Below are 27,508 nucleotides of genomic sequence, written 5' to 3' on the forward strand. Positions count from 1 at the left end.
GAAAAACATTTCCTAATTCCTGAAGCGGATTTTTTCCTCACCAAAATCCTTGTCAAAAAACTCTGTGTGAGACATGCAGGAATATTGTCAGAAGGGATAGGTCTGAGACCAGTCTTCCAACAAGAACTGACAGATCTCCTGTTAACTCGTATCGGGGGGAGATTTGGGAGTAGGAAGGACTTTAATACTCAGAAACAAAAAGGTTTTTTATCACAGGTCTCTTCCATTTCCGATTACCTCCTGAGAAATCGCAAATAAACGCATTCGCTAAAGGTCATTCGGATACAGTTGACAGACATGCAGATTATCAATTTTTCTAGTGAGATTCTCACTGAGGATGAGATTTCATTACTTAAGAGAGGTTTATCCTTTGTTCCTACACCACAATTTGACCCGTTCACCTGGGTTAAAGACTTCAACCTGTTTTTCCAGATAGACAAATTCCTGCGTGTGGTTACTAGTAAAATCATGGAGTTTTGGTCCTCTGGTGGGGCCTACCACATTAATGGGTGCAATCTGAACAAACGTGAATTGGTAGCTTTGAAAGGTTTGGAAGGGGACTCTAATATCATAATTAAGTCTTCTGACAAGGGGGGTAACCTTGTTATATTGGATTGTACACAGTATAAAACTATGTGTCATACCATTTTAGGTGATCCTCTCTGCTATATAGTAGTGCAGATTGAGTCTATGAGAGGCTTTCTGGATGAATTAAAACACATTCTTGACAGAGCTCTGGCACAAAATCTCATTGGTAAATCCGAGTTTGAGTTTTTGTTACCCACCCAATTCAAGCTACCTTTTACGCCCTGCCCAAAATCCACAAGGGGGTGTCCCCCTTAAAGGGGCACGCAATTGTGGCAGGGATTGGTTCCATCACCCAAAATATCAGTCTGTATATAGATGACATTCTGCGGCCATTTGTGGTATTTAGTAGAAACGCATCAGGCTGGCTGGGTGTGTTTGGTGCCCTTGTGTTTGCTGCCTACAATTGGGCATGTTTGTGTGTCATGCTAGTTAGCTCATTTGGGAGAGTAATGGGCTCCTTAAGAAGTGGTCGGTCTATTACTGACATTTGGCCAGAGTGTGTGTGCAGTGGCATGTGTTTGGTACTATATGGCTGCGTTCAAACGGGGATTCCGCATGTCATATTCCATTGTGGATTAGGCCCAAATGAATGGGCCTAGTCCGGAGGGTGCTGTCACAAGGCGGATACCGCGGCTGATTCAGCCCAGGAATCTGCCTGAAAAAAAGGCAGCTTTCCGCTAGCGTAAAATAGAACGCTGGCGGTCTACATAGACCTCTATTGTGAGGGGGCGGATTATGACGTGGATTCCGTGCCAAAATCCACCCCCTCTTGCCCCACATGAATAGAGCCTTTATCTTCCTCCACCAATTACTGTGGGCAATAGAATTGTTTATACAGTAGCCGCCAGTGTAGTGCTCCAAGATTTGCACTTTACCATCAAGTAAAGTTGGGGTGAGGCGTATCACTGCTAGCACACAACAGAGCTAATGCTAGCTTTCATGTTTTATCCTCAGATAGGATTTGCACCAGTTGATTTTTTAGTGCCTAATCTATTCAGCTTTTAGTATTTATCAATAAAAGTTACTTTTTAGTGTATTCTAATAGTTCAGGTTTTGCTTTCCTTGGCTTATGGGCCAGATGGAAGTTGCAATCTCAATACTGATGCCAGTGCTTATGGGCCCCCTAAGGCTCCTGGGCTCCGGTGGGACTGCACTCTCTGCACCCCCTCAAGTTATGCCCCTGCCGACACCCCTCTGCCCACATAATTTGGCCACACATAATTTGGTAAATGAGGTACAGAGTGGCTCATGTTTGCACAATAAAGGGCAAATGTGCACCGCAATATCATCCCTCTACATCAGAAAACTTGCATAGAGGGATTGATAGATTCCCTTATTGCATTTTTGGCGTATATCTTACAACGTCTTTTGGAGCCAAACCAGAAGTGGGTCAGTAGGAAGATGTGCAAGTCCTTCCTTTTATATTTTCTATGCCTGGTTTTGGTTCAAAAACAGCAACAAAATCTAGACCAATTTATGTTGCCTTTGATGACAGTTTTTTGTTGAGGAAGGAAAATCACAAATCATTTTGTGCCCTCTCAACACTTTTCAAACAAGTGGGCAGATTGAGGTTGGGATTAAGACCGGTTGACGTCAGGATTCTGGCACATTATTATTATTATTATTATTATTATTATTATTATTATTATTATTTATATAGCACTATTAATTCCATGGTGCTTTACATTTGGGGGTTACCTACAGTACACAAAATATACAGGTAGATATAATACTAACAATGACCGACTGGCACAGTGGGGTAGAGGGCCCTGCCCACGAGGGCTTACAATCTATGAGGGAAGGGGGTAGAGACAGAAGGAGAGGGGGAGACTGTACAGATGGCAGTGCGGTGATAGTGTTATTGGGGGTTGTAGGCCTTCCTGAATAGGTGAGTCTTCAGGTCCTTCTTGAAGCCTGTGATTGTGGGGGTCAGTCTTATGTGTCGTGGTAAGGAGTTCCAGAGTATGGGGGATGCACGGGAGAAATCTTGGAGACGGATGTGTGAGGAGTGGATGAGAGCAGAGCGGAGTAGGAGGTCGTTGGAGGATCTGAGGTTACGTGTGGTCAGGTAGCGGGAGATTAGGTCAGAGATATGGAGGGGACAGGTTGTGGATGGCTTTGTATGTTAACGTTAATAGCTTGAACTCAATTCGCTGGGTTATGGGTAACCAGTGGAGGGACTTGCAGAGGGGAGCAGCCGATGAAGATCGAGGGGTGAGGTGAATTAAACGAGCAGCACAGTGTAAGGTGGACTGGAGGGGGACGAGGGTGTTAGCTGGGAGTCCATGGAGAAGGGTGTTGCAGTAGTCTAAGCAGGAGATCATGAGGGCCTGGACGAGCGTCTTAGTAGTTTCAGGGGTGAGGAAGGAGCGGATTCGGTGGATGTTCTTGAGTTGGAGATAGCAGGAGGTGTTGATGGTTTGAACGTGTGTCTTGAAGGATAGGTCGGGGTCCAGTGTTACCCCAGGGCATCGGGCCTGTGGGACAGGAGTAAGTGTGGTTCCATTGACTTTGATAGCTGGGTCACTTGGAGGGGCCATACAGGGTGGGGCAAAGATGATGAACTCCGTTTTCTCCATGTTGAGTTTGAGAAAGCGGGAGGAGAGGAAGGAGGCTACAGCCATTAAACAATCTGGAATTCTGGCCAGCACAGAGGTAATGTCTGGTCCAGAGATGTATATTTTGTGTCATCAGCATAGCAATGGTACTGGAAACCATGAGATTCTATGAGTTGGCCCAGGCCGAGGGTGTAGATTGAGAACAGGAGGGGTCCTAGGACGAAGCCTTGGGGGACACCTACAGAGAGAGGGCGTGGTGGGGAGGAGGTGTGCGAGTGGGAGACGCTGAATATGGGACCTCCTGGATTACACCTGAGTTATAAAGAGAACGGATCTCTTAATAATTGTGATGTCTTTTGTGCCAAAACACAACTAAGTGACTAAGACCACGACACAGAGCACCAGTCTTAATGAACTGGCCCCACTGTGTGTCTTCAGCCTAAACTTCAGTGATGGCTTATACAACCTCTATCCATATACCCATCAAGGCATCTAGATTTTATGGAGAGAGGTAATGTGCTCTTTATCGCCCTCTATGAGCTGGACCAAAGGGAAGTTCCTGTTCTTGTGGCCTCATTTGTCTATGTATTACATGGTTGGCCGCTCAAATGAATACCAGACATTGGAGATAACAGCTTATCTTCTGGAGCCGGATCCATCAGCAGAACACTCTTCTTTATAGAATAGCTCGATGGCGATCTTCCCAGCATTACTCATTGGCCGTGTGGTCACAGGCACTGCAGATGTGTCTGGTTACATAGAGGAATCCTTTAGAAACCATCAGAGAATGTATTATTTACACAGGAGACAAATGTCAACTTTCTCTGTCATCAGGAGGATGTATTTAATCCCAGTGTTTACTAAGGAAATGAGAGAAGTCTCGGTGGTTATTTGGACAGTGAATCCGAGTCCTATATAAAAGTATTGAAGCTTAATGTGCACCTGCCGCCACAACCTAATATCTCCTCTACCTGCGTTGTGTAAGTGGCTCCTTGTGGCTGGATCTTTTCTTGTGCATTGTGTATGTTTTTTCTTCTTTGTTCCACGGTACTGTTTTCTATGAGCTTTATGTATGTTTATACTGTATAAAGTGCAATGTCACCTTCACAGAATGATCTGTCACACAGGCTATTTCCGCTGAATGAGCTGCTGCAGTTTCCAAAAACACTCCCCTTTTTTTTTTTCTTTTTTTTTTTTTTAAATTGGAGCATTTCGGCTGCGGATGATTTTTTTCGGCCATGTGTGGATGGGATTATCCATTTTTTTTAATAGTCATCCATCATTTCCATTTTTCTTAAAGGGATTTTTCCAGGAAGTTTATTTTACTTCCTTCCTCCAGGGTTCTGCGGCTGTTTTGAGCCTGGGTCATGTGGAAGGAACCATCCCTTGGGGGTCTCTTCCTCCTCCGTCCTCTTGCATTTTCATAGATAGTTATCTGTGACATGGGGACTGACTTTACTACGATCGTCCCCCATTTAGTGAGTTACAGCTAAAAAGTGCTGCGGAGAAGAATGCGTCGGAAACGTATTGCAATTTTTTCTGCAGTGATTTTTAAAGAAATCCCGCAAAGCAGAACTTTCTGTCCCTATTATACCTATAGGGGAAACCCAGGCATTTCTGTATGTATACCGTACTGCTGCAGATATTTTTCTGCAATGTGTGAATGGGATTAGCCAGGTACTGCAAAATACTGTGGGTTTTACCATGAACCATCTATCACATCACCACATTTATTTGCTAAAACTGGAGGCCCCTTTAATTTTTGATGCCAGAAGAAGAGGCCACTGCGGAGATCGCTGCTCAATACGTGTCCAGCTGTCACCAAACAAGATGAAGATGAGACCCCACGGACTATTATACCCCCAAATCACCCCATCTAATCACCCACCACACCTCCCCATACAGCTGTCACCAAGTAAGAGGAAGATGAGACTCCGTGGACTGTTATACCCCAAATCATCCACCCCACCCCCCAATACAGCTGTCACCAACTAAGAGGAAGATGAGACTCCACGGACTGTTATACCCCAAATCACACACCCCACCCCCACCCCCCATACTCCCCCCCTTCGACTCCAGCCCCCCCCCCCCCCCCCTTTACTAGCTTTGGCAATGCCAAATATCTATTCGGATGTGCCAATAAAGTCTGTTTGATTTGATTTGCCGATGAGTTCCCTATACACACCATGGCAATGCATTAGTACCACATAACTGAATTGTAGGGATGCCAAACAAAAATAGATAGTGTCATTACTGAGGGCAGCACCTAAGGGGCTAATCAGGCTTGAACTGCGTTAGAGCAAGGTTTTATCTATCCGCTACAATGGATTCCCTCTCCCAATGCCGCCACCTCAGCTCCCGAGCATGCACCATCTTTATGACACACATGTCATTGTAGACATGGTCAGAGAAGTGTCACACCTAGTTTTAGTGTCAACTTACTTTACACATGCGCTAACTTATTCCTTTTATTCTCTGTGGTTTCTAGTTCCAACTGACTTCAACAAGCGAGTCTACCAAGGAGTCCGAGTGAAGCATACCGTCAAGGATCTCCTCGCGGAGAAGCGGTCCCGGCAGACAACAGGGTCAAGGTTAAACGTGAGTTCCTACAGAACCGCATATGAAGAGATGTTAGGGGTATTCGCAATACTGTAGCAAATTGAAGAAATGTTATTTCATTAGATTACATTAGAGATCTTGTGTCATGTCTGGCATTTTCTTTAGTAATATCTATGTCTGCATATAAGTGCAATCTGCATTGTGAAAAATGTCGTATCTGACCAGGGTTTTTACAAGAATGAACCTGCCTATACCACACCATGGCTTGGATCTATTTACATGTACAGATTCATAAAACAGACCTAAAGGAACTTCTCATACCAGTGAGGGTCTGTACAGAAGATATTATCGTACCAGGGATGAACCATGGCTTTCTGCCGCCTGAAGCAGACGTCAGAAAGCCGCCCCCCCCCATCCCGGGAGGAGGGGGCGGGGCAGAGCGAAAGGGGGTGGGGCCGCACGGCTGGGGAGGGGCCTAGCGGAGGGGGAGGGGCAGAGCGGAGCGAGCGTCTTTAGCAGGCAGAGAGCAGGCACGGAGAGGACCTGATCTCTGCCTGAGCGTGAGGGGCGGCCGCTGGAGCAGCGCTGCTCCAGTGGCCTCCCCAATCCACCATTCAGTGACGGTGACCCTAAGCCAGTCCAGGACAGCTTGTCCTGGACTGGCTTAGGTTAGCAAAAATGCCGCCCTCCCTGGGGCCCTGGCATAGCGCCGTCTGAAGCGGTCGCTTCAGGTTGCCTCATGGGAGGTGCGGCGCTGTATTGTACGCTTTAGTACAGAGTTTTTTTTTCCGTTTTATTTATTTAGCTTGTACGTATCAAGCCCAGCAACTCAGGCCTTATTCACACATCTGCAATTTACATACATACGGCACTTTTCAGGGATGACGTGTGTATCCATTATGTATTTTTCACTGGCGTCACACTTATGTATGAGGAAGTGTGAACACTGCCTGAGGCTAAAACCTCACGTTGAGGAAACGCAGCATTTTTTTTGTTGTAAATTTGGCTGCGGTTTTAGAGCCAAAGTCAGGAATGGATTTAACAAGGGAAATGTCTAAAAGCTTCCTTTATATTCCTCATTCCTTGTCAATACACTTCTGGCTTTGGCTCCAAAAACTGCAGCAAAATCTACAGAAAAAAGAAAACATTTTTGTAACATTGGGTCTCAGCTTTTTTTTGTTCGGTATTTTGCTGTGGTTTTTTGAGCCAAATCTAGGAGTGGATTGAGCAGAAGGTAAAAGTATAAGACTTCCTATATATTTCCTATTCATTTTGTACATGGGAAGAATATGCAAATCTGACTTCCATGATGTAATTAGGAAGCCAGTGCCTCAAGAATGCACACCAATAGAGGGCGCTGACTGAGAATGTGCAAGTCTATCTTCCATAATGTAATTAGGAATGGTGGTCTCTCCCTATGGAGTGACGATATCCCCCCAACCCTGTCTAAGCCTCTCACCTCTGCCAGGTCAGTCCTCTCTGCGTCAAGCTGATGAGATGCAAGTACATTGAAACAGCTATCCTTGGCTGAGAGATTGTACTTGGTATAATCCCAACATCATTGCAAACAAAGGCCTCTGAGAAGGTCGGCGTGATGTTAAAGGGAGCGCCCTCTATAGGTTTGCTTGACTGACACTCTGTCTTCCTAATTACATCATGGAAGTTAGACTTGCACATTCTCAGTCAGCGCCCTCTATTGGTGTGCATTCTTGAGGCACTGGCATCCTAATTACATCATGGAAGTCAGATTTGCATATTCTTCCCATGTTCCTTTTCAGTGGAGCGCTCATGGCTTAATAAGACTCCACACACCTATATGGTGGTCTCTCCCTATGAAATGACGATATCCCCCTAACACTATTCATTTTGTAGACATTCTTGGCTTTGGCTCCAAAAAACCACAACAAAATCTGCAACAAAAAAAGCTGCTTTTCCGCAACGTGGGGCCTCAGCCTTATGTGGAAAAATGCATTTGTGCTGAGCTTCTTTCCTGCAGTGATTTTGTTAGCGGCATACCCCTCTCCGATCAAGCTAATGTCAGCAGCCACCATACAGAGGAGAAAGTCGGAAGCAGATCATTTTGCTCTCCATGTAGTGGCTTACAAGTGAACAGGATCTGAGCCGCAGTGACTCCGCATGAGTGCAGAGATGATCCATTCCATTTTTTCATATTCTTCTATGGATTATTAGAAGTTGTATGTGGCTGGGAGCGGTAGTTCTCTTTTCTTATATTAGTCTTTACTGTTGCTCTCTTATCTTTGTGATCTTTGGCAGCAGCTGACGTATGTAATATGATAAGGTTCTGCAACAATGAGCCAAATTTTTTGGATTTGCATCGGAGCAACCTCTTAATGTGTGTAGTCAGTCTACCTTTGTCCTATCTGAAATTGCACATTGTAAATTTAGCCTTTAATATACATTTTGTAAACTTTGTGCAAAAAAAGAAATACAAGCAATTTTCTTTACCAAATGTTGGTCAAAAACACCAAACAAATTTCTTAATTTTGAAAATTTGCTCAAATAGTTTGAAACAAAGCAAAACAAACTAGACAAAAAGTGACCTAAAAATTACCCTTGTGACGTAGACCTTAGACTAGACAATCGTAACCTTCACCAGATTCATCACAGTGTCTAATAATTCTGGTGTGTCATTTTGATTTGAAATTTGCTCCACTAATAAATTGGCTTAGTTTCCAACAAAGAGTTTCCCCAAAATTTGGTGCATTTTTTGGTGCCCAACATGCACCTTAAACCCCAGCCCTTTCTAAAAAAAAAAACAAAAAAAAAAAACAGGCCTCTTCTTCATATAAGTTTTAAAAAAGTGTCTAAAAAGTGTCTTAAACACTTAATAAATGAGGGGCAGGGAATCTTAGTCTGAGGCTCCATGTTGTGGAAATGCAGCTTTTTTTGTTGCAGACCTTGTTGAGATTTTTTGAGCCAGTTTTTTATACTTCTACCTTTTGCTCAATCCATTCCTGGCTTTGGCTCAAAAAACTGTAACAAAATCTGCAACAAAAAAAGCTGCGTTTACACAAGACTAAAGCTCCACGCAGTGGGCCACTGCTAAAAAAGCGCTGTGGGAAAAACCGTTATGGCAACACATTGTGGTTTTTTTCTGCAGCACTTGTCATAGAAAGTGAAGGAAACCTCTACAATATTAGTACCAATAGGGAAACCGATGGTGTTTCCGTAGGTATAATTGACATTTAGGAAGGTATTCATTACCAGAAATAGCTCTGAGATCTCTGAACTCATGATGGCGGTACAATTCATGACAGCTACTCTACATAGCAACAGATTTTATTACTATATATGTACAGTGAAGGAAATAAGTATTTGCCCCTTTGCCGATTTTGTAAGTTTGCCCACTGACTCATTTTAAGGCTGGTCTTACACGACCGTAGTGGTTTTTGCGGTCCGCAATTTGTGGATCCACAACACAAATTTCCCTCTAAAAACTCATTCCGCAGACGTCCGACCGCAAAGTGCATCCGCAACGTTCCGTGTGTATCAGTATTATGCGAATCCTCAAAAAACAAAACACACCACAAAACACACATGTTGGCGTCTGCAATTGCGGACAGCAATCAGACGTTTTTTGTAGTTGATGAGGTTTGCAGACATGTCAGGAGCAATTTTGGTCCACTCCTCTTTGCAGATCATCTCTAAATCATTAAGATTTTGAGGCTGTCACTTGGCAACTCAGAGCTTCAGCTCCCTTCATAAGTTTTCTATGGGATTAAGGTCTGGACACTGGCTAGGCCACTCTATGACCTTCATGTGCTTCTTTTTGAGCCACTCCTTTGTTGCCTTGGCTGTATGTTTTGGGCCATTGTCCCAGCCACGACCCATTTTTAATGTCCTGGCAGAGGGAAGGAGGTTGTCACTCAGGATTTTACGATACATGGCTCCATCCATCCTCCCAGTGATGCGTTGAAGTAGTCCTGTGCCCTTAGCAGAGAAACACCCCAAAAACATAATGTTTTCACCTCCACAACATATACAGTATACAGTGTTGGACAAAAGTATTGACACCCCTGCAATTCTGTCAGATAATACTCATTTTCTTCCAGAAAATAATTGCAATCACAAATTCTTTGGTATTATTATCTTCATTTAATTTGTCTTCACTGGAAAACCACAAAAAGAATTGTCAAAAAGCCAAATTGGATATAATTCCACACCAAACATAAAAAAGGGGATGGACAAAAGTATTGGCACTGTTTGAAAAATCATGTGATGCTTCTCTAATTTGTGTAATTAACAGCACCTGTTACTTACCTGAGGCACCTAACAGGTGGTGGCAATAAATAAATCACACTTTCAGCCAGTTGAAATGGATTAAAGTTGACTCAACCTTGTCCTTTGTCCTTGTGAGTACCACATTGAGCATGGAGAAAGGAAAGAAGACCAAAGAACTGTCTGAGGACTTGAGAAGCAAAATTGTGAGGAAGCATGAGCAATCTTAAGACTACAAGTCCATCTCCAAAGACCTGAATGTTCCTGTGTCTACCGTGCGCAGTGTATTTTTCACTGGCGTCACACTTATGTATGAGGAAGTGTGAACACTGCCTGAGGCTAAAACCTCACGTTGAGGAAACGCAGCATTTTTTTTGTTGTAAATTTGGCTGCGGTTTTAGAGCCAAAGTCAGGAATGGATTTAACAAGGGAAATGTCTAAAAGCTTCCTTTATATTCCTCATTCCTTGTCAATACACTTCTGGCTTTGGCTCCAAAAACTTCAACGCAAGATTGTGCGGATGGTGGATAAAGAACCTCGACTGACAAAGGTTGTGCTACCAAGTATTAGGCTGAGGGTGCCAATACTGTTGTCCGGCACATTTTTGGAGTTTTGTGTAAAATGATCAATGATTTGACTTTTTTTTCCATTCTCTTTTGTGTTTTTTCATTGCAAGCAAAATAAATGAAGATATTAAAACCAAAGAGTTTGTGCTTGCAATCATTTTCTGGAAGAAAACGAGTATTATCTGACAGAATTGCAGGGGGGCCAATACTTTTGGCCAACACTGTATCAATCTTCATGTTGCCCGCAGACTGGGTGGTAGGATCAATATGACAGGTTACTTGCAACGAATGCAAATAAATGGAAAATATTTAGGATTATTATATCTTTCAGCCAAAAACATGTTCCCCAGGCCAGGGTCAGGAATTCCCTCAACAGTTTCCAGTGTAGTAAAATAGCGTCCATTGTGGGTGATGTGAACTCAGTATTTCCCCCCACCCATGATGTGCGCTATTGTGAAATCAAACATACCAGCACAATGGTGTGAGTTGACTATTGAAGAAGGACAGGCTTGGACTCATTCCATCCCCATTTGTTACACTGCGTGGTAAGAGCGCACACCAGCTTTATGGAAATCACTCCGTCATGTTTGTTTATGATACTTGGTAGCACGGACTCACCTACCTGGTTCTTTTGTGATCCTAATCCACTCCTTACAAAGTCAATGGATTTTTTTTGGATACCTATAGAAAAGGAAAGGTGCTTTTCCAAAGATGGATTCATGATGGAAGCACTTCAATGAACAAATGACAATGACAAGTATATAAATTGTATCAGTAGAGCTTTGTTCGCACCATGTTTTTCTGCATTTCGGAGGTAAAAGAAATGTTCCCAGTCATGTCAGTAGGCCTGAGGGAACTCAACCTTTGACAAAAGAGCATCCTGTTGGCATCTGTTGGGACTTTATGCATTGGCATACCCATGCTTTCCTATAGGGAGAGACACAGTAAAAATGTATATAGTGTAAAGATTCTTCTACCATGAGAGTCTATTAATGACGTATCTCAGTATATAAATGACGTATCTCAGTATATGCCTTTACAGTGGGATTCTTTGGAGGCTTTGGTCAGAGGTGTATGTTGGGTGTAGGCATATGACAACATAAATTATTTTGGGGCAATAGAAGTGCACTAGGTGATATTGTTCTTATAGGGAGCCACAATAACCCAGCGTATAAACCCATCCCCCTGGACAGATAGGTTAAGAACACCTTTGGAGCAACAAGGGTATTGTTTGGGCAGCAATGGCCATGCCCTTGTTGCTCCAAAGAGGATATCTTATTTATAAAAACAGTAACATCTTGGCAATGGAGGCAGCAACTCACAAAGGGAAAACACTGTATGATTCAGGTGACCCTAACCTCCTGACCTATCCATCTGCAGGTATGGGGTGATATGCTGGGTTATGGGAATTCCCTTTAGGCAAAGCCATGAATAAGATTTAAAGAGGTTGTCCCAGAATCAACATGAATCACCTACTCACAGGATACAGGATCCTCATTGTTCATGAGAATGGAGGTCCGGAGTACCTTGCTAAATCAAGAGTATATGCTGTCACTCCATTCAAAGTCTTTGGGACTGAGGAATTTATAGTGTGAATATGATGTAAGCAATATCTTACATCACTTGCATTCTTGTTGAAGTCTATTGGATTCACTTGCATTGTAGTTGAATTCTTTATATATGAAGTATTAACAAATTTTTCTGTATTTTAATAAAACGCCACCTATGGGTGTTGGTATATAAGGTATAGGTATTGTAGGCGATAAAGAACTTGTGGTCGAAACAAACAAGTCTGGGTTCACATCTGCGTCCAATGGAGACTCTGTAATACAAGGGACTCCGACTTCAACAGTGATGCATGCACTGTAGAGGTTCCTATTCCATCATGGACGCGCCTTACACCCTCCTACAGCACATGCATCACTCTGAGAAAAGACACAAGCAAATAGATCATTGGAACCCGGAGATGACTTATTAACTTCTATCAAAGACTGTTCTAGATTTGCTCTGTGACCTTTGCAGAGTTTGTTGTGCAATGAAGTGGAGTATATAACTGTAAACAACACCTATAGTGAATGCTGGATACAGCATATCTATATAGAAATGATACACGTCATTGTAATCTTGCTTATAATGATAATGAGTTGACTGCTGAAAAATGATCTTTACAGGACAGGAAGTGTCAGTCTATGATAATGAATGGTTAGTGTAGAAGTTGCAAGATTTCAGGATTTCCTAAAATGATAATGACAGGGCAAATAAAATAAAAAAAACACCCCCAAATATTAATAAATATGTTTAATATAAAACTTCATAGAAATAGTATGTGTATGTCAATACTAGAGATGAGCGAATCAAAGCTGATGAAATGGAATTCGATCCAAATTTCAGGAAATATTCGATTTGCATCGAATCTGGATTTCCTTATGCTTCGTGATAACAAATTGCATTTTTTCATAAAATGGCTGCTGGACATGTTAGGACAAGGGACAAGGAACTCTGGGAATGTGGGATCACCCACAATCCCATGCATGCAGCCAATCAGCAACCAGCCACCCTGTGATGTCACAGCCCTTTAACCTCTTCGCGACTGCCCATAGCATAGGGAGCTGGAGTTAGCTGTAACTGACAACTAACACCCGGCTCTATAACTCCTGGTTAGAGCATAGCTCCGATTATGGGTTTTAATCCCTTGGATGCTGCGGTCAAACATGACCGTGGCATCCAAGGGGTTCCGCCATGCTACATGTCCCCCTTTGTACCTCTGCGGCGAGATCGGGGGTTCCGATATGCATCTTCTGCAGCCCAGAGTCTGGTCAGTGACTGCTAGTAGCCCCCAGTACCTGGTTGATCCTGCCCAGAAGTGAAGAGGTCAGTCTGTGTATCTGCATAGGCTGTTTTCCTCTATAGACTGTAATACACGTGTATTGCAGTCTATAGTACTGCACCAGCGATCAGTGCATCGCTGGTTCAGGTTCCCTAGAAGAACATCATTAAAACCACTGCAAGGCGCAGTGTTCTACACCACTATGCAGGCTCTCTGCAGCCAGGAAATAGCTGGCTTTTAACGCTATTCGCCGCAAATTGATTCGGATCGAACCAAAATAGTATCGGGATATTCGGCGAAGGTGCCAAATTGAATTTTTTTTAAAATTCACTCATCTCTAGTCAATACTTTTCCCTTAAGTCACTTGCACTTTACTGTCCTAAACCTCAGCAAGAAGGAGAAGGGAAGAATCTGACATGCTCTATAAACCAGCTGGAAAATAACAGAGTGCACAGAATTACAAAGCATATAGTGGTGGAAATATTTCACTTATTATATTATTTCATACAAGGCAAAATTATTGATTAAATTCCAACCAATATCCAGTCTTATGTAACACTTATTCAATAAAACATCAATATACGGTAGTAATACATCATTTATTAGACCTGCCGGCTATTATTCCATATTTAGAATGTTATGTAACATAAGAAATGTTATGTTAATACTTGTAAAGTTAATCTCTTAAGGTGTTCCCCTCCTCTCTCCTCTTCCATAACTATATCCCAATAGCCTCTGAACATTAAGGAGAATTTTGCACAAGCAGTGGACTTGATACATTAACTGGATCTGTAGCATATAAAACTATACCCCATATAAAACTACAGTATACTCCATATAAAACTATACCCCATATAAAACTATACCCCATATAAAACTACAGTATACTCCATATAAAACTATACCCCATATAAAACTATACTTCCTAGTGATTTCTGTTTCTTTTATAGTTCGAGCCTATGTATATTATATGAAAGTTGAGACTCTCAGCTTTCAGATGACACCAGAAGCACCTTTCTAGGTAATATAAAACTGCAGATACATTTGCTGCTAGGGACAACTTTACAACTTGTTTTCTGTTAAAAGAACGTATAATAGGTAACAAAGTATCTTATAAAAATGTTCAGCAAACACCTCTTTATACAATAGCAATAAAGAGCGAAACAGCAGTTAAAGGTACACAAGCCCCCAAGTGCCTTGTTACTGCTGATGCTGAGTGACCCTCCTGCAAGAGGTTATGCAGAGACAGACATGTCAACTAAGGGCTCGTTCACATCTGCGCCCGGGGTCTCCGTTCGGCAAGTTTCCATTTCCTGCACGAAACTGGGCAGGAGACGGAAACCTGTAGTCATATTTCAAACCCATTCATTTGAATGGGTTTGAAAAGTGTCCATCCGTGAGCGCCGGTGAGCATTTTGAGTTCTCCGCGGCGAAACTGGTTCTTTTTAACCGGACACAGAGTCGGACATGCCGAACTTTGTGTCCGGTTTAAAAAAAAACGGTTTCGCCGCGGAGAGCATAAAACGCTCACTGGCGCTCATGGCCAGACACTGGCTAACAGGTTTCCGTCTTCTGCCGGCAAAAGATGGAAACCTGAAACGGAGACCTGAACACTGGTGTGAACCCAGCGTCACTTGGTCACCCTTTGACCCTTCACTTTCACCTGGCTTCCAGCTCATTCACAGTCACATCAGTATATTGAATACTAATTAGGAAGTTACCAGGATACCACTACCCATTTAAAGTTTTTATCTATTTTTATTAATAGGTGTGTACAGGGTTTGAATCCAGGATCACACGTAATGAAGATGGATGGAGGCTAGCCACTCTTGAGCTACTGCCTCCAAAATTCTCTATGAGAGGTTTTTATATTACTAAACTTTCACAGTATGTTACTATTGAAGTTTGGCAGGAGAAAAGCCTCCTATGGACAACAATAGAAGTGGTGACTCAAGCAGTAGCATATCTATCTTAAAGGGATCCTATCATTACAACACAATTGTTTGTGACTAACACGAAGGAATAGTCTTAAGAAAGGCTATTATTCTCCTACCTTTAGATGTCTTCTCCGCACCACCATTCAGAATAAATCTCTCATAGCACTGGGGGTGGTCCTCAGCACTCAAACAGCAACTCTCCAGCACCGCCTCCATTTTCTTCAGGAACGGGCTCTTCACACGTCTTCTTCCGGCGCTAGTGGTCAAACTTCTAGGCCTTCGGCAGAGCTGACTGTACATGCCCACAGGCCACAAGAAAATGGCTGCTTTCTTACTATTTCTTGTGGCCGCGGGCATGCGCAGTCGGCTCTGCCCGAGGCCTAGAAGTTTGATTGTCAGCACCGGAAGAAGACGCGTGAAGAGGCTGTTCCTGAAGAAGATGGATGCGGCGCTGGAGAGTTCTCTCAGAGCATTGTGGACGCCCCCAGTGCTGTTTGAGTGCTGGGGCCCACCCCCAGTGCTGGGAGAGAACTCATTTGAATACTGACAAAAACCAGGATTTATACCGAACAGCAGCGCGGAGAAGACATCTAAAGGTAGGAGAAGAATAGCCTTTCTTAAGGCTATTCCTACGTGTTAGTCACAAAAAATTGTGTTTTAATGATGGGATCCCTTTAAATACATCAGGTAAAAACTGACATCATACCCGATGAAAAAATACACAGACTTTAAATATATACCCTTATTTTAGTAATCTTTTTTAATTAAATAAATAATTACCTTGTGACATGATCTTCTAGGTTGATGGCTCTGTAGAGAGTAAGTCAACCTGGTCAAGTTTAGTTGCAGGAACTGCACAGTCCTGGGATTAAAGTGGAAAGGTGCACAGCAAATATCCCAGCTCAGTTCCACTAAAGTGAATGGGGCTGAGCTGCAACACCATGCGCAACAGTGTGGTGCTATTTTTGGAAGAACAGTTTCCTGTTCTTGTGTCTTATGTGTTTTCCATCCTTGTCATCCAGTTTTCACAAAAAGGTAACATCATTAGTCCACAAACGTAAACGTAAACGTCTACATCCGACATTGATGGCTTTTTATTGACTCATCGAGCTGATTTATTATTATAAGAATTGTGATGGATTTTTTCCTATTTTTTGTGCATTTTTTTTTCCCATTTGCAGCTAATTTATAATGTGGTGTATTTTTTAGAGAATTTCACCTAATTTGTCTTTTTTCACTATTGCCTTGTCATATGGGCATGGTTTAGAGGGTGCACAAATGTAGGTGGAATTTACTACACAGTTCAGTCATATTAATGTGACCACCGCCTACTTTTGACGTCAACGTTAAATAACCAATCGCAGAAGGCACGTGTCATCAGCCATCTGGGTGCACTCATCATTGTGGAAGGCACGATGGATCAACACAAGTATGCATCTATCCTTGCGGACCATGTTCACCCCTACATGCGAATTGGTTTTCTTCGGGATGATGGCATCTACCAGCAGGACAATGCGACGTGTCATAAAGCTTGCAGTGTACGTGCATGGTTTGAGGAGCACCGGGATGAGTTTACCGTACTCGCTTGGCCAGCAAATTCCCCAGACTTGAACCCAATCGAGAATCTGTGCGACCACCTTGATTGGGTTGTTTGCGCCATGGATGCTCAACCGCGTAACCTAGCACAGCTGGACATGGCACTGGAGTCGGCATGGCTCAACATCCCAGTGACATCATCACAACATCCCCTCTCTTCCTGCACGTCTCACAGTGGTCCGCTCTGCCAAAGGTGGTTATTCTGGATTTTGACAGGTGGTCACATTAATGTGACTGGACTGTGTATAAATTTTTTTGCACATACTCCACTTCTAACTTTGCTTGCAAAATGCATCAAAATCCTTAGTGAACTTTGGTACCCCCTTTCCCTAGTAAAAATAAATAAATTGGTCCAATTGACTTACATGGGCGCATCTGGTCCAAATAACAGACAAAAATAGGACATGCCTCCAAGGAAAGCATGGTCTATAGATCGTATAAAAATCCCTATATAGAAATGAATGAGTCCGTGTGCTGTCTGTGGTTGTGTGAATAAGCCCTTATAGACAATGCAGTTAAATTCTAGAAGCAAACTATATTATCTTCTTGTTCCTTTAGACTGTATGTAAATGTAGACCAATGATTTTTCTTCTTTTAGGCTTTGAAGTAAACGTGATATTTACCGTCTTAGTCACAGCTAAACACGATTTATCCCTTGGACTTAGCTCGTCCATAATCCCTGAAATGACTACATGTTCATCTTAAAGAAAACCATAGTTTTAAGTGTAAAGCTTTCAGGGCTGCATGAATAGGTATAGAAGGATGATGTATTGTGCAGTGTATTGCTTGTCAAAGCCGCTGTTGTATTGTTGCAGGAAACCCTTACATTATCTTTCATCGGCTTTTTGAGCCTGCCAACTGGTAAACATGCGGCTTTTGAAGCCTCGACATCCACGCAGGATTTCTTCTCTCTGGACAGCTGCTGCTCTAGAGGAAACCTCGGACGGGCAAATGACATTCAAATTTTAACCTCTGAATTTGTCTGCTATACGTAGCAGGAACCCGCTGTTTGCCGTATGCAAAAATGACATAGTTCGTCATCTCCTGTGTCTCCAAAAAGTAATAAGTAATTGGTCGTGTCTGAGGCCGGCGGCCTGGCTGTTTATTTTGTCATTGGTCTTTGTATTACCATTAGTCAGCGGGAACGCTTTGTATTGTTATTATAAATCCTATGTATCTGTGTACATTAATGGTTAAAATCGAGCAGCCATGACTGCTAAGCATGCGACACCAATAATCCTGGAAGCCGATATACAGGAAAGTAAATCCTAGAATATATGAATCTACCTTATACTGCTAAATACCTTAGAGGTTTATTGTACTTTTAGTAGCTTTAGCGCTTTATTTGCCTTTTTTTCATCTTCATCTAGTCTCAAAGTGAGTCATATACACAGTCCAGTCACATTAATGTAACCACCTCTCAAAATCCAGAATAACCACCTTTGGCAGAGCGGACCGCTGCGAGACGTGCAGGTAGAAAGGGGATGTTGTGATGATGTCACTGGGATGTTGAGCCATGCTAACTCCAGTGCCGTGGCCAGCTGCGCTAGGTTACGCGGTTGAGCATCCATGGCGCAAACAACCCAATCAAGGTGGTCGCACAGATTCTCGATTGGGTTCAAGTCTGGGGAATTTGCTGGCCAAGCAAGTACGGTAAACTCACCCTGGTGCTCCTCGAACCACGCACGTACACTGCGAGCTTTATGACACATTGCATTGTCCTGCTGGTAGATGCCATCATCATGAGGAAAAACAATTTGTATGTAGGGGTGAACATGGTCCGCAAGGATAGATGCATACTTGTGTTGATCCATCGTGCCTTCAACAATGATGAGTGCACCCAGATGGCTGATGACACGTGCCTTCTGCCATTGGTTATTTAACATGGAGGTCATGGTGGTCACATTAATATGACTGGACTGTGTATTTCATTGCCAGAAAGCTTACTGGTGTTATCACCAATAACAGCCTGGCTGTGAAATCTTACATGCTTTCTATAAAACCGGTGTTTCAGGGTGACTTTGGACTAAAAACTGTGTCCAACTTGCTTTGGCACAAGTACTTTAAGGCCGAGGGCCCCACATGGTATAAGCACTACAGTTTAGAAGTGCGGGAAACGCCATGGCAAATAACAGTGTTTTACAGTCACTGCAAATCCCATCCACACATTGCAAAAAAAATCTATGGGACGTTCCCAATACATAATAAATTAAAGTCAACTTTTTAGTTAGTTGACACTTATAGGACACAATGAATTGGCAAAAGGGAGATTAAAACTTCTCTTCCTTTTGCAACTGGCATGACCAGCCACTTTGATATAATTATTTTTTTTTTTTTTATAAAGTCCAGTGTGATCCAGCTCAGCAAATTTAATGTTAAAAGCAAAAATGTTAATTCTCCATAGTTAAAAACAAATAGTCAGGTCCTGGCGGGTATCAATGACATGTTTGACAATAAACTACCTCTTAGCCATAGTTTAGTAAGCTACGACTAAGAGGTATTTCACCTCCAAACATGTCAGCAGACCCCGCTTTTAGTTTCTGACCATGGAAAGTTAGAGTTTTTGGTTTTAATAGTAATTTGTGGAGCTGGATCGTACCGGGTGCTTCTGTAACTAAACCAAATCCTACTGTCCAATGGGATTTATGTGCAATTCTCACATCAGATTCGGCTGTTTTAAGTAATGCACAAGCATATGAGGCGTTCACACTTGTGCCAATGTCCACCCTTTGTGTTTCTGCCTAAATCCCCAGAAAAACTGCATAGGGGATGGCTTGCTGGTGGTCAGTTTAACAACCCATTAATTTCAATGGGTTTTTAGAGCAAACCACCGGTGTCCACATGCAACGGATAGGATAAGGCACAAGTGTGAATGCAGCATTGTAGACAATCTATCAGACTCATCACTTAGCCGGCAGCTTCTACACCCTATAAAATGAGCAGTACAGCCAAAGCAAAAACTTTTTTTTTTTTACAAATTCCTCGAAATCAAGGTTTTGGTACATTTTTTTTTAACATCTCATCTGGATTTTGAGCACATTGTAACTGTTTTACATTTTTTCTGTACTTTGGAATTTGGGACTGAGTTGATATATGACTTGTTTTAGAATTTTGTTTTATACTTGGAATTAAAATCTTGAAACATGTCTTTCATTTACAGGGCAGTACCAATGTTTCCCAGACTCCATTTGTCCAAATGTCAAGTAAGTATTTTCTTCAAGATAATATAAATCAGAGTTTGTTAGGTCCCTTGGCAAAAATAATATCTTGAAATGTTCTTTATTTAATTTCATTTCTATGACTACAATCTTCTGGACCCTTTAAACAGAGAACTTTACTTGTATGTATTTAATAATAAAGTATTATTTATGTCCTAATGTTTAGAAATCCTTTAATATGTAATTATTGGGCTTTGTTCATATTAAGGTTTCTGTTTATAACCATGTCTGCTAGGATGGGGCTTTGTCAAACAGATCCCAAATAACCCTGATAAATCACTTAGGGTAAGTGCACACGGGGTTTTTTGGTCCGGAAACTGAGGTGGAGGCTGCCTCAGTTTCCAGACCAAAAACCAGGTAGCTGCGACTTGATGCCAGTGCAGTGCATGGGCATCCAGTCGTGCACTCCGCTCCGGATTAGGCCCAATGAATGGGCCTAGTCGGGAAGAGGGAGGGGGCAGTCCATGCTTAGCTAGTCCATTGAAAAGCAATGGAGCCCTAATTGGGCTGTCCCATAATTAACAAATGATTGCGAGCTTTTGCATAAATCAACAGTGCAAGCTAATATAAAAAAGATTGTAAAACCAGAAGAAAAAATGCTTCTTTTCCCTGTTATCTGGGTTTATCTCCCCTTCTAAACTGACATTTCTCTCTGTAAACTCTGGATAGTCTGTGAAAGACAGGACTGCAGTTTGCAGAGGTGTCAATATTACAACACACAAGTCTATGGGGGCTTAAGAGGTACAAGAAATGAGTTAGAGGTGACACAAACACAGATAAAGCCTTTCGGAGAGGAATAGGAAGCTTCTATCTCACCCCAAGTGCTTTATTCAGGCCAGTACTTCTTCTATATGACCTTGGTCATGCTTCTGAGTAAGAAAGAGGTAAAGTTATAAAGCAGATTCTCCTCTACTTTCTGTGTGCAGTATATGGGAGACATCATAGCAGCTAGTCTCCACCCAACCACGCAGGGAGAACTGGAAATTAGAAATAGAGTCTGCAGAAGGGAAAACTGCTATAAGAAGCTGGATATTCTAAAGGAAAGAAATAGTGTAGACACTATTGATATATCTGAATATTTTTGAAAGGTTAGATACACCTTACCTGTTACATTAGGCAAATCATACTGGAAAAAACTTGTATAACATGCTCTTGTGCCTAAATATTGCTGTTAGATACTTGTGTTCTTTGATTCCCTATCACAATGTCCACCTACAATGCCAATGCTAAGGCAGCCGGTTCTGTATTACCATGTGACCTGACTAAGCTACTGAGCATGTGTGACCACCAGCACTGGACGCAGTAGTTAGACATTCTGAGAAGAAGTCAAACTACAGAAATTAGGATCGAGAATCTTCTCATATAAACCTCTTAATAATGTAACAAGGTGTACGAGAACAATCCTAAACCACTGATATCATATACACATATATGGGATGGAACTATTTGTTAACTACTGGTAACTTCTACTAGGTTCTCCTGTATTATCTGGATATTATGGCGTAAGAAGATCTTTCCTCCCTGAATCTGACTTCCATCCTGGCAAGCAATACTCAGCCGATATTTACTCTTCATCCTTGGGGTCAAAATCAATAGGATGTGAGCCAGCATCTATACAGAGTTACCCACCATTACTGGATCCCTATTTCTCGGATACTATAGGTGACTACAGGAGCTCCTCAATAACATCTGCCGGTAGCTCACTGTTCAGTGCGTCGTCTCTGCCGCCTCTTCTACCTCATTTCTCTGGTGACCCATCACATTATTTACTGGTAAGAAATGGCAAATAGTCATCAATTATATTTGTGTCCAGGGTGACTACAAGCAGAAACATATTTTTGTTAAATTCAATTTCTCAGCCCAATGTAGAGAAATAGTAATGTTTAAGTTGACACTGACAACCTGCGGTAGTGTGATATCTTATTATGGAAGTGTCCAGTTAAACTTTGCTACATCTGTCACGTATAATAATGAAAGGTATTAACAATGTATATTAATGAAATACTTATAGATGAACATTTAGGCTGAGTTCACACGGGGTATTTTGGTCAGGATTTTGAGGCGGAATCCATCTTAAAATCCTGACCAAAAAAAACATCAATGGGAGTCAGTCAGGTTTTTTTTCCAGGAGCGTTTTTTCCGGCTCCTGGAAAAAAGAAGCGACATGCTCATTCTTAAGGCATGTTACAGTCAGCAGGGTTGTTAAAAAAAAACTAAATAAACAAAAACCCTGCGGAGCCCAACTGGGCTCTGAGCCACAGGAACACCCTGGTGTGAACACGGTCTGGCAGTTAGTGTCACTATCAGATCACTACACCAATTGGGTGTGCTCTGTTAACTCACAGAGGTGGCCTGTGCAGCTCAGAGCAGTCGCTACAACAAACAGGACTGTCTAGTCAGAACCTCTGAACTAGACAGAGACCAGTATATAGTGTGTGTTACCAGTTACAAACAAACAAACAAGGCAGCTTGCTGCCCAAACGATGGTGCAATTCTGACACTGAGGAATAATCTATCTATGGCCAACTAGAGAACCACACAGGAACCCATGCACACACACATGTTTTGCCAATGAGACTTGAGGCTAGAGCGCCAGGCACAGAAACTTGCCACATTAAATAGGGGAAGGGCGGTCCCAAGCAGCCAGCCCAGCTGCCCAAGCTGAGCGCTCCTTGGTCGACACCCTAGTCAGTCAGGCGACCAACCACGCCCCCCCTGGCTGCAAGGACTTAACCCTCCATACTGGAGTGAGCAGTGACAGCAGAACAGGCTGCGACCCTGATATCTTGGCCGCACCTGCCTAAAGACACTCCCTCCCGAATAGGCCCATTCATTTGGGCCTAATCATGATCGACATCTAGTCGCCGCTACCCATTTTTTGGCGGCCTCCACGTCAAATTCTGGTCCAAAATACCCCGTATGAACCCGGCCTTATAACAATTTCTGTAACATTTTCTATTAAACTTTTCCAAATGCCAGTTCCTGTTTTTTTGAGGCGGAATCAGTTGCTGCCTGGGATATATCTTAAGTATGGTAATGCACAGACGTACAGCACACATTTATAGATAGTGGTAAAAATGTGATCAAAAGAGGGGTGTCTGTCAACTTGAGAAAAGATAGGTTCTAGAGACTGTTGCTGAGTTAGTGGGTGAACTGAGGTGCAGTATAAGGCAAAATATATATATATATACATTTACGCTGAGGTCCCACGTTGTGGAAATTCAGCTGCGGTTTTTTGAGCAAAATCTTTAACAATAAAAGCTACGTTTCCACAATGTGGGGCATCAGCTTAAGTTAGGCTGACTTCACACAGAGTAACACTCCGCTCATTCTGACATGTAAATATGTGTCAGAGTGAGTGGAGTAAAACAGAATCCCATTGACTTCAATGGGTTCTGTCTTACACGCGCTACCCCTTGAAGTCAATGGGAGGCTTTTTTAGCCATTGCTTTCAATGTGATACGCGCGTATCCTGAAACTGCCTCCCATTAGATTTAATAGGAGGTAGAGATCAGAGCAGGATGGTGAAAAATGGATTACGTGGCTGATTGGTCATAGGACGACTGACTGCGAGATAACCTGCAACTCTAATAGTGACATCATTCAAGCAAATCCTATGAATACCTATCACAATAGGATCCACAGGTCAATGCAGCATATACACAGTGCACGTTATAATAGTGCAACATGTATCTATAATGTGCTGCTAAACCGAGCTAAACTACCCTTATTCTTGTGTCTACACTGTCGCTAGTTGTGCAACTGACTTTTAGCATAACTCTTTCCTCTTAACCACCTTATACAATGCTGGTCCATAATCTTATCTTCACTGGAAGAGACTATTGAAATACTTTACTGTATGTCTATTTTGTATCCCTTAGAGAGAATCCTGGGAGCAGACCGTTCCTGACTCCATGAACCAGTTGGATGTATTGTGCACTGATGCGTCACAAACTGTGTCCTCCTCTACAAATTGCCTGCCCTCGGAAAATGGAGCCGTCCACTATCGAAGTGCGAGTAGAGGGTCTTCGTCAACGCAAGGAACACCATCCTACTCTCTCCACTCTCTCGATGATGTGCATTACTCCACCAACTTTCCAACTACTTCTTCATACACATTCTCACCATTTATGACAGTTTCCAATGAACTGACCCCCAAGATGGTTCATCACCTTTCCCCAGAGGACTCAACTGAGACAAATTCTCTGCAAGACAGTTCTTGGCCTAAGGATGATGCCAATACAGTATGGGGACCATATGAACTTAGAAGGAATTACTAAGAACTGTATTCCTGACTGCTTCATGTACTTTTCTAACTGTTTTAGGTCTAAGAGCATAATATAGATTATGTGTAAGTGGATTTTGGTATTCTTGTTCCCATATTGCATAGTTACCGAGATTTGGGTTACTAAAGTCGGGGTAGTTCAGTGTTTTTGGGAAGAGTTTTTATAAGCCTTCCCTAATAAGCTGATTTTGAAACAACTGTCTCTGAAGATTTGGGACAATCCAGAAATTAGCAAATCTGATATTAGAGAGACAAACAAATGATATTTCTTAATGTCATACTATTACTTCTGGAGTATAACAGCTATGTAAAAATATAGGTTAGTATAAATGAAAATGGTTGCATTTACTGATTAACAAATCTCCATTCCTTTTCATAGGATGAATCCGAATCAAACTTGCACATGAATTCATCCAAAAACTTTTGCAAATCACCATGCAAAATATTTATAGATACAAGTTCCTATATATAGGGGTATTCCTGGTGTACTGGTTGGTCACATTGCTCTTGATCTGCTTAAAGGTGTTGTCCAGGATTTAAAAAAAAAAAAAAAAAAAAAAAAACTTGCCTGACCTCTTCTCATTTTTACATTTAGTTACAGTCCTATGAAAAAGTTTGGGCACCCCTATTAATCTTAATCATTTTTAGTTCTAAATATTTTGGTGTTTGCAACAGCCATTTCAGTTTGATATATCTAATAACTGATGGACACAGTAATATTTCAGGATTGAAATGAGGTTTATTGTACTAACAGAAAATGCGCAATATGCATTAAACCAAAATTTGACCGGTGCAAAAATATGGGCACCTCAACAGAAAAGTGACATTAATATTTAGTACATCCTCCTTTTGCAAAGATAACAGCCTCTAGTCGCTTCCTGTAGCTTTTAATCAGTTCCTGGATCCTGGATGAAGGTATTTTGGACCATTTCTTTCTACAAAACAATTCAAGTTCAGTTAAGTTTGATGGTCGCCGAACATGGACAGCCCGCTCTCAAATGATCTGAAAACAAAGATTGTTCAACATAGTTGTTCAGGGAAGGATACAAAACGTTGTCTCAGAGATTTGCCTGAGGTATGAAAAAGCACATTTGGACAAGGCAGCTTCATTTTGGAAACAAAAATTGAGTTGTTTGGTTATAAAAAAAGGCGTTATGCATGGCGTCCAAAAAGAAACAGCATTCCAAGAAAAACACATGCTACCCACTGTAAAATTTGGTGGAGGTTCCATCATGCTTTGGGGCTGTGTGGCCAATGCCGGCATCGGGAATCTTGTTAAAGTTGAGGGTCGCATGGATTCCACTCAGTATCAGCAGATTCTTGAGAATAATGTTCAAGAATCAGTGACGAAGTTGAAGTTACGCCGGGGATGGATATTTCAGCAAGACAATGATCCAAAACACCGCTCCAAATCAACTCAGGCATTCATGCAGAGGAACAATTACAATGTTCTGGAATGGCCATCCCAGTCCCCAGACCTGAATATCATTGAACATCTGTGGGATGATTTGAAGCGGGCTGTCCATGCTCGGCGACCATCTAACTTAACTGAACTTGAATTGTTTGTCCAAAATACCTTTATCCAGGATCCAGGAACTGATTAAAAGCTACAGGAAGCGACTAGAGGCTGTTATCTTTGCAAAAGGAGGATGTACTAAATATTAATGTCACTTTTCTGTTGAGGTGCCCATACTTTTGCACCGGTCAAATTTTGGTTTAATGCATATTGCGCATTTTCTGTTAGTACAATAAACCTCATTTCAATCCTGAAATATTACTGTGTCCATCAGTTATTAGATATATCAAACTGAAATGGCTGTTGCAAATACCAAAATATTTAGAACTAAAAATGATTAAGATTAATAGGGGTGCCCAAACTTTTTCATAGGACTGTATAAATCCAGATTTACTGAGCATGTTGTGATATTTAGCACAAACCTGTCCGGTTATTTATTGTGCCCTATCTGAGAATAGCAAATAATGGAGGATGAGAAGCTGACAGGATAGGACTCCTAGAGAAGAGAATGAAATCCTACTTGCTTTGCCCGCACACAGTGATTGACAGTGAGGATCCTTATTACCCCCCCTAACACACAGTGATTGACAGTAAAAGTCCTGACTACCCCGCTAACACATAGTGATTGACAGTAAGAGTCCTGATTACCCCACCCACACACAGTGATTGACAGTAAGAGTCCTGATTACCCCACCCACACACAGTGATTGACAGTAAGAGTCCTGATTACTCCGCCCACACACAGTGATTGACAGTGAGAGTCCTGATTACCCCACCCACATACAGTGATTGACAGTAAGAGTCCTGATTACCCCGCCCACACACAGTGATTGACAGTGAGAGTCCTGATTACTCCGCCCACACACAGTGATTGACAGTAAGAGTCCTGATTACCCCGCCCACACACAGTGATTGACAGTAAGAGTCCTGATTACTCCGCCCACACACAGTGATTGACAGTGAGAGTCCTGATTACCCCGCCCACATACAGTGATTGACAGTAAGAGTCCTGATTACTCCGCCCATACACAGTGATTGACAGTAAGAGTCCTGATTACCCCGCCCACATACAGTGATTGACAGTAAGAGTCCTGATTACTCCGCCCACACACAGTGATTGACAGTGAGAGTCCTGATTACCCCGCCCACATACAGTGATTGACAGTAAGAGTCCTGATTACCCCGCCCTCACACAGTGATTGACAGTAAGAGTCCTGATTACTCCGCCCACACACAGTGATTGACAGTGAGAGTCCTGATTACTCCACCCACACACAGTGAGTGACAGTGAGAGCTCTGATTACCCCGCTAACATATAGTGATTGACAGTGAGAGTCCCGATTACCCCACCGACAAGCATTGATTGACAGTAAGAGTCCTGATTACCCCACCAACAAACAGTAATTGACAGTGAGAGTCCTGATTACCCTGCCCACACACAGTGATTGACACAGAGAGTCCTGATTACCCCGCCCACACACAGTGATTGACACAGAGAGTCCTGATTACCCCGCCCACACACAGTGATTGACACTGAGAGTCCTGATTACCCCGCCCACATACAGTGAGTGACAGTGAGAGTCCTGATTACCCCGCCCACACACAGTGATTGACACTGA

The 27,508-nt window shown here is 42.4% G+C and overlaps 1 protein-coding gene across 1 annotated transcript; it reads left to right on the plus strand.

Annotated features, from left to right (window-relative positions):
- The first annotated feature begins 297 nt into the window (after nucleotides 1–297).
- POU2AF2 (POU class 2 homeobox associating factor 2) lies at nucleotides 298–24,368 on the plus strand. The gene is made up of 5 exons (XM_075278037.1): nucleotides 298–595; nucleotides 5,635–5,744; nucleotides 20,031–20,073; nucleotides 21,562–21,860; nucleotides 23,970–24,368. Exons 1-5 carry the CDS (start codon nucleotides 298–300, stop codon nucleotides 24,366–24,368), a joined length of 1,149 nt encoding a protein of 382 aa, XP_075134138.1.
- The last annotated feature ends 3,140 nt before the right edge of the window (nucleotides 24,369–27,508 follow it).

This window comes from Leptodactylus fuscus, chromosome 6 (genome assembly GCF_031893055.1).
Source record: "Leptodactylus fuscus isolate aLepFus1 chromosome 6, aLepFus1.hap2, whole genome shotgun sequence".
Classification (NCBI taxonomy): domain Eukaryota; kingdom Metazoa; phylum Chordata; class Amphibia; order Anura; family Leptodactylidae; genus Leptodactylus; species Leptodactylus fuscus.